Source organism: Dichomitus squalens (genome assembly GCF_000275845.1).
Source record: "Dichomitus squalens LYAD-421 SS1 unplaced genomic scaffold DICSQscaffold_6, whole genome shotgun sequence".
NCBI lineage: Eukaryota > Fungi > Basidiomycota > Agaricomycetes > Polyporales > Polyporaceae > Dichomitus > Dichomitus squalens.
Genome location: NW_006766888.1, coordinates 1112163 through 1124811, shown reverse-complemented (window position 1 = coordinate 1124811; position 12649 = coordinate 1112163). Strand labels below are relative to the sequence as shown.

Sequence of the window (12649 nt, the reverse complement as noted above, 5' to 3'; positions counted from 1 at the left end):
AGTCCAGAGCTGCTTAAAAGCGCCTGCTACGCTTGCGTAACCATTCGGATACTTAGCGAGGGGGAGTGTTGAACAGGCGCTGGTTTACACAGCTTGCCTAACACAGCCGTCACAAGATATGGAACAGCACAGCCGGTTACTGCAATAACCGAGGCTGTACTACTCATGTGGTACACACACAGCTTCGCTGTGTACGCACCGCTTCTCTGTGCGACTGTGCATCCTGGGAATGTACTGTATAGTACTATGTAGCCACAGATGTACAGTAGTATATATAGGGGACCTCTGTACCCCCAATCTACAGTTCAGTTCACTCGAACATCTCCTCTCATCGCTCTAACAAGCCTCTTACAACCAACAACCCTTCTAGGTGAGTTGCAGGCTATCCGCTGTCGTTGCCACCCGTGGGAGAGGCCTTCGCCCCCCAGGTTCAACAGTGGTGACGCTCCATAATGCCACGTCGAAAACTTATCTGACAAGTATCCATGCATTACGAGGCTACCGAATCGAGAACTAGAGAACATGGTGAGAATGTCGAGGCAACATGCATGTAGTCTACAGATTCGCCGTCCTGGAGAACATGGGGGAGAATGTGGAGAGAATGTCGTGGGAATCCGCACATTCTCCGCATGTTCTCCCCCGCCAAAATCTGGCCCTTCACGCTGTGTATGATATGCGTTGCATAACTCCACCGGTAAAAGATTTCAGGAAAGATCATGGACGTGCATTAAGGGGGAATCGAACCCCCGGCGGGTCGATGGCAACGACCCAGGTTACCACTACCCCATTAATGCTAGCAAACATCCAACACCAAAGTTGTATATTATAGGTGCCTGGCTGGATGGGTGGGGATGCTGAGGGATTAATGGCGATCTCTTGCAGACTCCGTCATGTCTATTTCACCTCCCATCCGACGCCTGTCCACAAACTCCAGCAGCAGAGAAGACCTCATTAATCAGTATGAAGCAGAAGAGGAACGTATTATAAACATTCTCTCCAGGAAGCTAGAGCAGGTCAGGTTGTTCAAGGATGGTTGAGAGTAGTCGCTGATTCCCTTCATCCGTTTAGCTACGGGAGGAAAAGATTGAACTAGAAAATGTCCTTGAGGCGGAGTCGGAGTCCCATGTGAACAGACTATCCAGAGAAATCTCTGCTTTACGACTGTCTCAGCAGCAGCAAGCAGGCCCCTCCCATCTGAACGGGACTGACAGCGGGTCTCCCCTAGATGCCCGAATAGCCCCCCAACTTGCACATCTATTCAGCAGAAGCAATGGAGGGCCAAGCTCGGACATGATTCTTGATGCACTGAGGCGGGAGAACGAGGCGTTGAGGAGTCGTTTGGTCGAGACGGAACAGGACTTCGTCCGGATCTCGCGGCTGAATGAGGTGTACAGGGAGGAACTGATCCAGCATCGTCGCAGGGTAGGTTGTTGTGACCGTTCCTCTCAGTGCATCTCTTACAACGCGCCGTAGCTCGGGTTGCCCGTTGACAGCCTCATAGGGCTCCCACAGTCCGAGCCATTTTCCCAACCTACACATCGTCGGTCGAGCACCGGGAGCTCTCCTTCAAGTTCTGTCCACATCCCCTCCAATTCTTCTCACCCAGCCAGGCATGCATCAGCCGTTCCGATACCGCGTCCACCATCGCAAATCCATCGTCCCGCCAACACCATCTCGTCGGAGTCGACCACTCCTCTCTCGCATTCTCCTTCCTCCGTTAGCACCTCGCCCTTCCCCTTCTCTCCCGTCACTACATCACCCTTTCCTGCAAGCTACACCAGTGCTGTAACGAATCTCACTACACCTCCATCAATAGGTTCGGTCGCTGTCAGTCCGCCTACATTCACAGCAGGAGGCACGCGAATGTTATCCTATCCTTCCGTGCCCCCACCCTCGCTCTCGTCCTCCTTCGGCTCCCCGTCCACATCCCTCCATCAGACATGGACTACTTCGCACCCTATATCTTCCACATCCCAGGATCATGATGGGACGCCGTCCCCTGTGGAATCCTTCCACAGCCGCCGGAACTCGTTCAACAGACGCGGAAGCTCCGAGCGACGCGTCGCCGAGACGGGGAGACTACGACGCAGCATGAGCCGTGGGCAGAGTCATAGTCGTCGCGAAAGTGTCGAGCGCGGGGCACGCATCGCAGAGACCGGCTCGCTCGTCCCGAGGAACCGCTCGGCCAGCTTCGGCCTTCCGGAGACCATCGAAGACGCCGACCCTAATGTTCCTTCTGTCCCCCGCGATGCTGAAAGGGGACCAGGTAGCAAAACCACTCAAGCACCTACTCCACAGCCGACTGCATGATTCTGCGCACGCGGCGACACCGCAGAGTGCCGTAGAATTTCTTCGGCAGATTTTCTCTACTCGTAATCCAAGCCTCATGGGCTTGTGCCAATATCGAAACGGTGTGCCTTTGTATGACTATGATAGCTATAGCATGAAGTTTCAATTTTTTTTCTCCTCGGACCAGCCCATGTACTATAACACGTACCGTATCCCACTATAAAACGAATTGCATAATGCTTCTTCCTTCCATCTCTTCCCTTGGCCGTCCACTTTCAGGTTCATCGCTTGCCGGCTTGTTTGAGGTTTGTGGCAGAGCCATCCAGATATAGCATCGACATCAGTCCCGCCGCATTTCTGCTGCTGTGCCTTATGCTAAGTTGGCTCACATCTTCCACAGAAAGGATCAGTCACAGTGGAACAACTACGGTGAGTGATATCTATCGGTGGAGAGCACCCTGCGTTGTTCATCACATTATGTCCCTATAGTCCAGACCCTTCGAGTCGCACGTTGTGCTGCAGAAGTGACCTTCCTCGGGCGTTGAATGCCACCCTGCGATAGTTGTTACGACATCCGACTCGCCGAGCACCAGCCATTCGCTAGAACGGCAGACGCACAACACAACTGCCGCCGTACGTATGTATGAACTTGTCGCTGCCGTATGCCGAGTACGACTTCACAGATCATGCGTATAGGGGAGCAGTCGCCCTGCGTTCACACGGAAGCCTCAAGCGAACAGTTCGCCCTCGTCCAATGCCACTCGCGGCCACGAGCCCACTGCCCAAGCTGCCAAGATATGATATCATGTGTACCCGCTTCCTTGGCCAGGGTCTTAACCCCCCAACCACGGTCCGGCCGCCTTGGGACCTCTCTCGACTTCTCAGTTCATTTTGTGCGTTCCGATCCGGCTCCATGGCCCACACAAATCCCAGTCGCCGCCAGGTCTAACGCGCGCTGCTGCGGAGACAGTACAAGAGTCGCTCCGCCTCCACGCTACTCAACGCTTCTTCCTCCCACAGCCGCAGCGCACGAGTCCTTGAATCCTTGCCCTGTGCGAAACTCTGCGATATAGACGACTCCCGAATATGCCTCTCCGAGAAAGCCTGGCGTAGATTTCCCTCACGTGGCGTGGTGGCATGGTGCAAAGGCACCGAATCTCCAGATGCGATGCGTGCGATATCTGCGCAGTACGAATAGGAATCTCTCAGTAGACGCAGATGGGCTTGCTGCGGGCTGAAAGGCTATTTGCTATCATCAAGTCAGGAGGCGCAGCCTCCCAGGAACGCCCCTCCTTGCTCCCGTCGGGCTTCATGTCCACTGCAGACGCTGAGATGCCGGACCCAGCACTCCAACAGCGTGGTGGCACTTCGTCCGGTGCACAGCCGCGTACAGCGACACGGTGGCGCGGGTGTGGGCCTGCGTCCTACTCGCAACCGGTCAGTCGACAACAATTTGCCGCCATGGTGCATGCATTTGCGCGCGTATATGTGCGCGATTGCCTGCGCGTCGCGGGGAGAGCACCGCCGTGACCATGCACAGCCGTTGCATTCTGCGTGTCGAATGCCTAGTAGGGTTCGTAGGAGCGCGAATGGTTCTATCACTGACATCGCCAGGTGCGTTCGCCAACCTGATCTGCGGAGGCGTTACCAGCAGCGCCTCCGACCACCCAAGGATACCAATCACAGCACTGGTGTTACGAGCGGCCTCTCTCGCTCCCACCCACCTGCTCACGACGCGCCCAGATATGTGGAGAGCATTTGCTGCATAGAGGGTAATATTGTCTCTGTCGGTAGTAGGCAGCACTTCCGCAAGCCATAAAGCATTGGTCACTTGCCCATCGCTTGACGCTTCCTCTCCGAGAATGTGACCACACCTAGCGAGATACATACGTACTTTCACAATCGGAATTGAATGGGATCCTCTCGTGCCTGTGATTGCTATGGATGGAAGCTTCGAGCGGCTGGGACACGGGATAGGTGAGAGTCGGTCGGGAGGTCGAGTGGGCACACGATAGCCATTTCTCGCCCGACCGGGTGCGAGGTGCCGACATGAGCCGACTCAAGGTTGTGAGGCTGCCAGAAGGCTCTGCGGGTCATTTGATCGTTGGAGATGGACGGCGGAGCGTCACGATGCGCTCTGCTTCGGACATCCTCCGATGGCCATAACGTTGCAGGCTCGTGTTTTTTTGTAGGCGGCAGCATCATATGATGGGCTCGAGCTCGCTCTCGGACGTAAGTGAGCCCAGACTCAGCGACCGTCCAGACTTCGTCGGCCGATGCTTTTGACTAGGGTCTTGCGACAATCGCAGGATTAGTCTGGGCTGGTCGCGGTGCTTTCGGTGCTTGTTATGTTCCACGCTCAGATTCGAGGCTACAACATAGCAGGGAAGATTGTTTGGAGAAAATGATCCGTAAGCAACGAGGGCGGGGGTTTGATCCTTCGCGAGCGGAGTACGTCGTACGAAACCTCGAGTCATGTTTGCCGTCTCGATCACGTTAGAGATTGCATTTGTGGCATCGATCTGCACATTCTGGACTCATCATGATTCACTGGCATGACGCCGGAGCAGTCGGGATGAGCCAAGGATGAGGTGCACTACGAATATCACCATTCAAATATTCACTCCGCAGGCAACTGGTAGAGGCGTTTGTTTGCGGCGTCAGACGTCGCCGATAGCAGCTTCTCTTGTGAGTCCGACACCGAGTCCGAGTCCGAGTCGGGGTGCGAGGCAACTTCAAGCGCTACGGCTGGTGCCAGTGCGATGATTGCGGCCGCTGCACAAGACCAGAAACGCCGCCGGCCTTTCGCAATGCGTTCGAGTTCTTGCGACAAGAAACTTCTATCGCTCGGATAACAGGACAAGCTGATGGGAAGCTTGTACCACTACTCGCAGCAGGTGTGGACTCCCCGCGGTCGGTCATGGGTTTGCTCTCGGATGACGTTCTCAGGCTCTAGAGCCGCAGTCGACCGTTCGGGACTGCGCGGGGCTTGCAAGTGGGAGATATCGACTTGCAAGTTAACGGAGTGGGCTCCGTTAGACTGGGGCTTGTTCAATCGCAGACGCCATTGACGTCGCGGAGTGGGATATTAGTGCGATGGCGAGTCTTGAGATACAAGTAGTAGCCGGATAAGTAGGGTCAGGCGCTGTGGCGGGGAGGTGCACAGCACCGAGGATGGATCGAGGACCGCTCGGGCTCGGAGCGATAGAGCGATGGGTGATGGATGATGTATCCGATGCGGCGAGCTGCGCGCTGGACAACGAATGGACGAGCTGATGTCGAGTTATTTTCAGGGTGTAAAAGAGGCTGGAACAACGGTTCGGGCGCGGCTGCTGTCGCTTGCCCAGAAGCACAACAGATTCCAATCCCGCGTGGCCGAAGCGTGTCTCGCACTTTGTGGCCGTTCTATAAAGTCTCCCTACCTGACGCTCCGCCCCCGGAACATCCGCCCAAACTCTACGAGCCCTCTCTCGCCACTCGCCGCTCACCCGTCCCAGCTCTATAAGAAGGCCCAAGTCCATCTACCCCTGTGCTACGTCCCACACCATCCTCGGAGAAGCCGCGTACATAGGCGCACTACTACCCGAGACAAAGCTTGAAATGGCCGCAGTCGCATCCTGTTCTTCCTCCGCTCTCTGCACGATGCCCCCTCAAGTGCCCTCGACTCTCGCACCTCGCAGCGCGAGCCCAACAAAACCCACTTTTGCCTTCGCGCGGATCAAGGGCGACGTCTGCCTCGTCCAAGGTGAGTCAGGCCCCGCGCGCCCGGCCATGACGCACCAGTGACTCCGTGCTGACTGTGGCGCTTCGTCCCGTCTGCCTAGTGCCCTCCGACTCGCCTGCGCAGGGATGCATGTCCTCCGCGCTCATGGCCGCCGACGTGCACGTCTTCCGCCACGAGTTCATCACCCTCTTCCGGTACTCGCACCGCGCGACCGTCCACCCCGCAGACATGCACATCCTCGAACCGATCGAGGACCACGCTACACTCTATGAGGAGGAGAAGGGCACCGTCTTCCTCGCGCGCGACGTCGTCACGAAGCTCCAGAAGCTCACCATGGATGCGCGGCGACCAGGCGGTGGCCGGTATCACCGACCGCGCAATTCGAGCTCGATGTCGATGTCAAGACCGATGCACTCGCCAACGCGCGGCGTGCGATCATAGTCGCTGTCGCGTTCCGACTCGACTGCGTTGTTCGTGACGATCCGTCGTAGGCGGATGTTGTTGGCGTCGCCGTCGTCGCCGCCATTATGCATCGCACCACATACTAGGTTTGACCGTGGCTGTGGGGTTCCTGAGCATGATCCATGAACAATCTCCTCGTCCGCTCATCCACTACACTGTATTGTTAGATCTGGTCCTCTCGCCTCGCTGTATGATTATGCTCGCCTAATTGCATACCTCTTACCGTTGCACGCCCAACTTATCCTATGGTCAATCACATTTACGCCACTCGCGCCTCTCATCTCCGTTACTTGCCTTGCGTGTCCGTCGCGCGCCGCACGCCTCATTTATCGTGCTTCCTGTGGCGTACCTGCCCCAAGCTTCGTGCTGCGATTGAACGACCAACGTCACATATGCATCACAGCGACATGCATGCACAGGCAACGTGTTTGTGTCGGCTGCTAGTTCCGGCGGGAATGGGTTGATCCTTTCCGGTGCAATGAATTTGTCTGCACTGCTTCAGGACACGAGTTTGCGTTTGAACGCCGGAGATGTCAGATGCGGAGATGCATCGTGGATCACTTCCGCCATGACTGATGTATGCCCGTCGAATTGAGCCCCGACGAGGCTTCCCCGCAGTAAGCTTCGCAGCTATAGAAGAAGGGACCCGACAGGTAATGAAATGCGGGCCCGAAAAGAGACATGTGTGGCAGAACTTTAGCTTTCATGGATAATAGGATCATGCGAAGACACAACGGAGCATGACCATTAAGGGGCCAGATGTCGAGAATAAGATCGCTCACCTTTACTTCAACATGAGCTTGTGCGACCTCTGCGCAAGCGATGGCAGCGCAGCTGTCATATACCCAAGAGAAGACCCATGGACAAGGGCGATCTCGGGCAATACCTACAGTCAAGCATCAATCGGCAGGTACGGCTCACCTTCCCCCCCGCTATTTGGTTAAACTGTTACGTGCGCTCTTTGCGCATCATCTTACGCAAGTGTACTTTGCGGATAGCTTCATGGTGCTATTAACTTGTGTCGTGCTTCCCTACCCATAGTGATGCTACGTGTTTCCGGGACCCACAGCCTTGAAACTGATCTCCACTCATACCATGCAAGCGCTGAGGTTGTCCACTAAACGACCGCCAGTCAGCTCATGCAAACGAACCACCATCGCAACCAACTCACACTCAACTTCCCTAGAGATATCAAGCCCTTTGGCTGATGGGGAGAAGACCTGGGTCGTCGTGATGGAGCACTAGCGCAGGACAACGAACCTATCGCCGAGTTTCAAGCTGTCAGTCCGTCGTGCCCGAGCACCCTGCGCCGTCCCTGTTGCGGTTTGAACCCAATTGTGAGCGTCAGAATCATCGCCTGCGGACGTGCAGCCAAGGTGGACCCGCGACCGTGATGAAGTCCTCTTTCGCGCTGAGCTGGACCTACGCTCCATCCCGCCTATGTTCGAACACCGTCCGCAGCTGATTCTGTCATCCAAGATACGTACGGAAAGGTCGATGATGTGAAAACGTGAAGGACCTACTGGGATCCGCAAGGTTAGATCAAGCCTTCGGTGTTGCGGCTAGGTCGACCTCATGGATGAGCAGGCCGCCAAGAAGACCGTTCGCCATCGCAAGACCCAAGGCCCGGGGAGGTGGGGGGGAGGTGAATTATTACTGCGTAGCGTTGGTCGGGGGAAATGGCGTTGGCTGGGCGTGTTATGAACCCAAAGCTATCTCAATTGATTGAGTTGAACGAGGTTTAGATGGCTTGGACCTTATTCGGGTCTGATTGTTCGGTGGGTGGGACGGTGAACTGCCAGATGATTTAGCAGTAGTCGGGATAGGCAAAGGGCGAAACATACGTCAATCAATTGGTCTGTGCAGGTTCCGTCATGGCGTCCAAACCAGGGCGAGAAGCGCGACAGGTAGAAGTTCCGAGTTTCCATAGCTGAGTAGTTGAGAAAGGCAGAGTCTCTGATGGCAGGGTGAATAGATGGGAAGCGGGGAAGGAGAACAAAAATCGAGTAAGAGTATTTTGGTGTGAGACGGCGCCGCTAGCAATGCGCGCGGAACGCTTCACGTTACTATTGTCCGTCATATTGTATCGACTTGTACCATTTGAAAGGGATGTTTTGCGGGTATCTCTGAGTGGGAGTCAGCCGCCATGTGTAGGGTCATACTCCTTACATCGCTGTACCAAGTTACGTCGACATCATCGTTGAGAGGCTGTTCTCTCGCATGCAGAATGCATCGTAATGGATCGATGCCGTCCATCGGGGAAGACCCGATCTTGCATACGCTAGCCGTGTGCAGTTGACGCCGTGCTGCTGCTGGATCGCCTGGTGTAAGTCGTTTGTCGTTGCTGCAAAGGCGGGGCCTGACAGCCATGCCTGAGAACTCTCGGATATTTATGCTGGTGACACCGAGTGTGTTATGCGATGCGGAAGGGATAGATGAATCATCATTTCTCTGGCTCAGGCCTAGGGTAGTGCGGGGGCGGACTCGGGTTCAAGAAATGAATCTGAGAGTCAATAAGATCGCATAAACAGGGTACTCCAGTTTCAAGTACCTGTACCATTGTGACCGTCAGTGTAAAAAGTACACACCTGTTAGTCTATGGTTAGCCTGCGGTTTACGTCGGCGGCCAGTGAACGTGAGGTTGGTCACAAAAGATCGCATGTCATGCTGCGGCCTCGTTCGTGAAACACGATGAAGAGGTAGTCGTCCTGTCAGAGTTAGCCCTTGGATGCCTGAGACGTCAACATACGGAAGAAGCAGAACGTGCGCCCTAGATACATCCGCATCATCATGAAATCAATCGTGTATAACCCCGTTGCCGGAACTGGGTGCTGGTGGCAGGTGCCAGCGGCATCGCGATCGTTTAGACGCCGTTAATTCGCACACGACAGTGTCGAGCCGGCATATACTTTGAGTCTAACCAACAGCAATCAATGACGACGAGTACCTATTGGAGAATAAGATAGCAAATAGGACCTGAAGCTCATGCACAAGCATGGGCCTCGGTCGACGACATACAACGATCTACGATTCCGAGAGGCAGATCTGACGAAAAACCAGTCCACGCGTAGAAGGGCACGAGAGAAGAACGAGAAGTAATGGTGGTGCACAGGCCGATCAGAAGTCGTATCCTTCCACTTTGAAGGTGCGTCCATACACGAGGTAGCTCTCCATGATTTTCATGACGGGCTCCGGCAGGCCCATGCTCAACAGAGACCACTGGATTTTTGCATGCCCGTGTATTTGGCCTAACTTGAAAAAGGAACGGGCGATCTGAGTGGGATACTGGTTCACAATGCACGTGAGCGACATTATTCATGTTACGGCTGGTGCTCAAACGTACTGTCATCTCTGCGTACTCGCCCCACTGATACGCAGCTACGCGGACCGCGGCCTGAAGCGAGCGCTGGATATCACCCTCGTCTGCGTACATGTCCAGAAGCTTGGACCACGGCTTCGAAGAGTAGCGCGGGGTGTCGAGACAGCGCTGGTATGCCTCCTTTGCCTCTTCCTTGTGATGCAAGCGCATACCGAGATCGCCCAAAATCTCCCACTCCAGCCCAGTCTTGCGGTACGCAACGTGCTGCGTCTTGAAATGGGCGACCTCTGCACGAAATATGGTCCAAACGCGCAGATCCTGCCATGGTCCTCAAATTCAGGGACAACACGGGACAGTATAAGGATGAAACATCACGCACCTCATACAGGACCATGAACAAGTTATCCAACCACCGCTCGCATAGCCGCTTGTTGCTGAATGAGAACGGCTCCTGCGACGGCGTCTGACCGCCGTCACCGTCCTGGTTCTCAGCGGCCTGGACGGGCTTCTCGAGCGCATCGCCTACGGTCTCCTTGACGCCATTCTCATTCGCCTCATCATGTCCGTTCGCAGCAGCCTTCTGCTCTCTTGCGCTCTCAGTCGAGATGCGGATCGTAGGCAGACCGTTGGTAGAGGCAAGAGTAACCGAGTCTGCGTCGCCCTCAGGCTTCTCATCATGTCCGTCCTGGTCCGATGCGGAGTCATTGGGGGAGGCCATACCACGGGTCGACGCATCGTCGTCAGCAGCTGCCTTCCCTTGAATAGACGCCCCGCGTTGGGGTGAAGCTACAGAGCCGTCCTCGTGGATGACCTGCTTTGCAGAATGTGGCTGTGCATCGGCGTGCGCCTTCTGCATCCGGTACTCCTCCTCCATGACGAAAACGGAGCTCCTCGTCTTGAGGAGCTCGTCCCAGCCTATCTGCGACACAAGGCGGGTTAAGAGGGCATACGCACGGGCCCATGTACCACGAAGGCCCGGTGCAGGCAGACGGAGAAGGGCGGGATCGGCCTACCGGAGCAGGAAGGGAAACGGTGAGGTTGACCATGGACGTGAGAGGCTGGGCGTACTCACCTCGTCGTCCTCCGTCTTTATCCGCTCGGGAAGAATTTCCACGATCGTACCCTTCGGGGGAAGATGCACACGGGCGGGGGTGAGGTTTCTGTGTGCGTCCCGGCCATTGTAGGTGAACATGGGACATGAGTTGAGGGTAAGAAGTGCCTATTTATAGTTGGTCAACAGCGGGTGCAATGCAGCTTTGTAGGAGACACACGTTCTCATATTGGCCCAGATCAATATAGCACTCTGTGAGCTTCTCCCATGTCACGAACTCGCTTGGTGCACAGTTGACGGCTTGTCGTGCAAGCCTGAGTGCCCATTCGTGCTTGCCTTTGGAACGGAGGAATTCACATTGTACATGGAGGAGGGTATATGATTGTGGTGTCTGCTTGATCGCTGAAGCCATGATCTGAGCAGCCTTGACTTCCTCGTCTGGCGCCATGTTAGTCCAAATACCACTAAGCTTCGTTTGGCGGAAGACGTACTCATGCCAAGATAACTCTTCGCTAGCAACGATGCAACTTCGGGTTCCTTTGCAGTTATCTTCTCGAACAGATTTGCGGCGTACTGGAAGCGGCCGCTGTCTCCGAAGTACTTCATGAGAGCCGCAGTAAGATGGTTGGACACGACGGTGGCGACCTGAATCTCAGGGTCCGAGCCAACTTGCCACCCTTGATGATTGGGGCAAGCCAAATCGTCGGAACACTGTACCAACCAGTTGCACAAATAGAGACGCACCTTTTAAGAACAGGGCCTCAGCAGCTTGCAGAAACCGAAGTTCGCCCTCGGGATTGGTGATAGGGTCGAGTTTGCGGTATGCCTCCAGCCAATACGTGGGATCGTCTGAGTAGAGGATCGCACGAAGGAGAGCAGACAGGGATGTTTCTTGCCAGATTTCAGGAGTAGCCTCGTGTCTGAAGTTTGGTGAGGCACGGGCCTGTACCGAGCTCAATACTGGGATGCGCACCTTTCGCCACGTAAATCCACAACATACGCCTGTACCCCACCGGGTATCTTGACGTCCACCCGAACATCCACTCGAGAGAACGCGTTGAAGCAACTGCGCGAGGCCGTCCATATGAAGCGAGATGTATTGGAGACTGTTGACGCACCAGTAGCAACCACTCTTCACTTTCCATGTTGTTCCCTTGGAGAACCAACCAGCTTCCTCTTCGATGTTGTATGTGAGCGAGTTGATGTATGCCGCTAGTGATGCAGAGGAGGAAGCATCGACTCCAGAGACATAGTGGTACGACCCGAGCTATGACGAATGGTATAGGCGGTGGCGCACAGGCTCATGAATATGAGTACTTACATCTCGTTGCCCACTCCGCCCCGTGCTCTTCAGAACGTGCACCAAGTCAGGAGGACCAAGTTCGCGGAATGTAGCTGTGTGGTTCCATTAACTTCCGTGCAAACGTGCCGAGGAGGAATGACGACTAACATAGGCATTCCGTCCGAGAAGTGAGAGATTCGCCGAGCTCGACCTACTCGAGGCTCGTGAGCAACCGCAGAACATCAGCAGCACACGGACGCACTTCGAATATCTCCGGGACGTCCCTGAAGGACGCGTCAGCCATGATGGACGGTGTCCAACAAGGAGGCTAGATGTAAATTGAAGCAAGAGCAGATACCAACGTGTATGCTTAGAACCGGGACAGGCACGTCACCTTACACCGCATTCTTACTCGCTTACAACCAGTTACTTACTCGTAAAAGCCTACGTTTAGCGCCTATTTCATTTGTTCAGACCGCTCTGTTTATCCCATACCCCCGCGCGCTCCTCGTACTCCTGCTC

General features: G+C 55.2%; 3 protein-coding genes and 1 non-coding gene across 4 annotated transcripts; 2 read left to right on the top strand and 2 right to left on the bottom strand.

The window, feature by feature from the left end:
* Positions 1–723: 723 nt before the first annotated feature.
* DICSQDRAFT_t54 lies at positions 724–794 on the bottom strand. The gene has a single exon. It is a non-coding gene; the product is annotated as a tRNA-Gly (tRNA).
* A 96-nt stretch (positions 795–890) lies between these two features.
* On the top strand, positions 891–2536 carry DICSQDRAFT_102034 (uncharacterized protein; the record flags this gene model as incomplete). Its single annotated transcript, XM_007363540.1, has 3 exons — positions 891–1013; positions 1069–1422; positions 1474–2536. 3 exons carry the CDS (start codon positions 891–893, stop codon positions 2308–2310), a joined length of 1314 nt encoding a protein of 437 aa, XP_007363602.1. The 3' UTR covers positions 2311–2536.
* Positions 2537–5982: 3446 nt separating this feature from the next.
* On the top strand, positions 5983–6361 carry DICSQDRAFT_36895 (uncharacterized protein; the record flags this gene model as incomplete). Its single annotated transcript, XM_007363539.1, has 2 exons — positions 5983–6034; positions 6114–6361. Coding segments are annotated over 2 exons (300 nt in total), but the record flags the coding sequence as incomplete, so codon positions are not given.
* Positions 6362–9377: 3016 nt separating this feature from the next.
* On the bottom strand, positions 9378–12434 carry DICSQDRAFT_160374 (chaps-domain-containing protein; the record flags this gene model as incomplete). The annotated part of the gene is made up of 12 exons (XM_007363538.1): positions 9378–9760; positions 9819–10112; positions 10174–10803; positions 10867–11013; positions 11066–11283; positions 11337–11522; positions 11590–11765; positions 11819–11911; positions 11964–12112; positions 12167–12240; positions 12296–12338; positions 12390–12434. 12 exons carry the CDS (start codon positions 12429–12431, stop codon positions 9593–9595), a joined length of 2220 nt encoding a protein of 739 aa, XP_007363600.1. The 3' UTR covers positions 9378–9592.
* Positions 12435–12649: the final 215 nt, after the last annotated feature.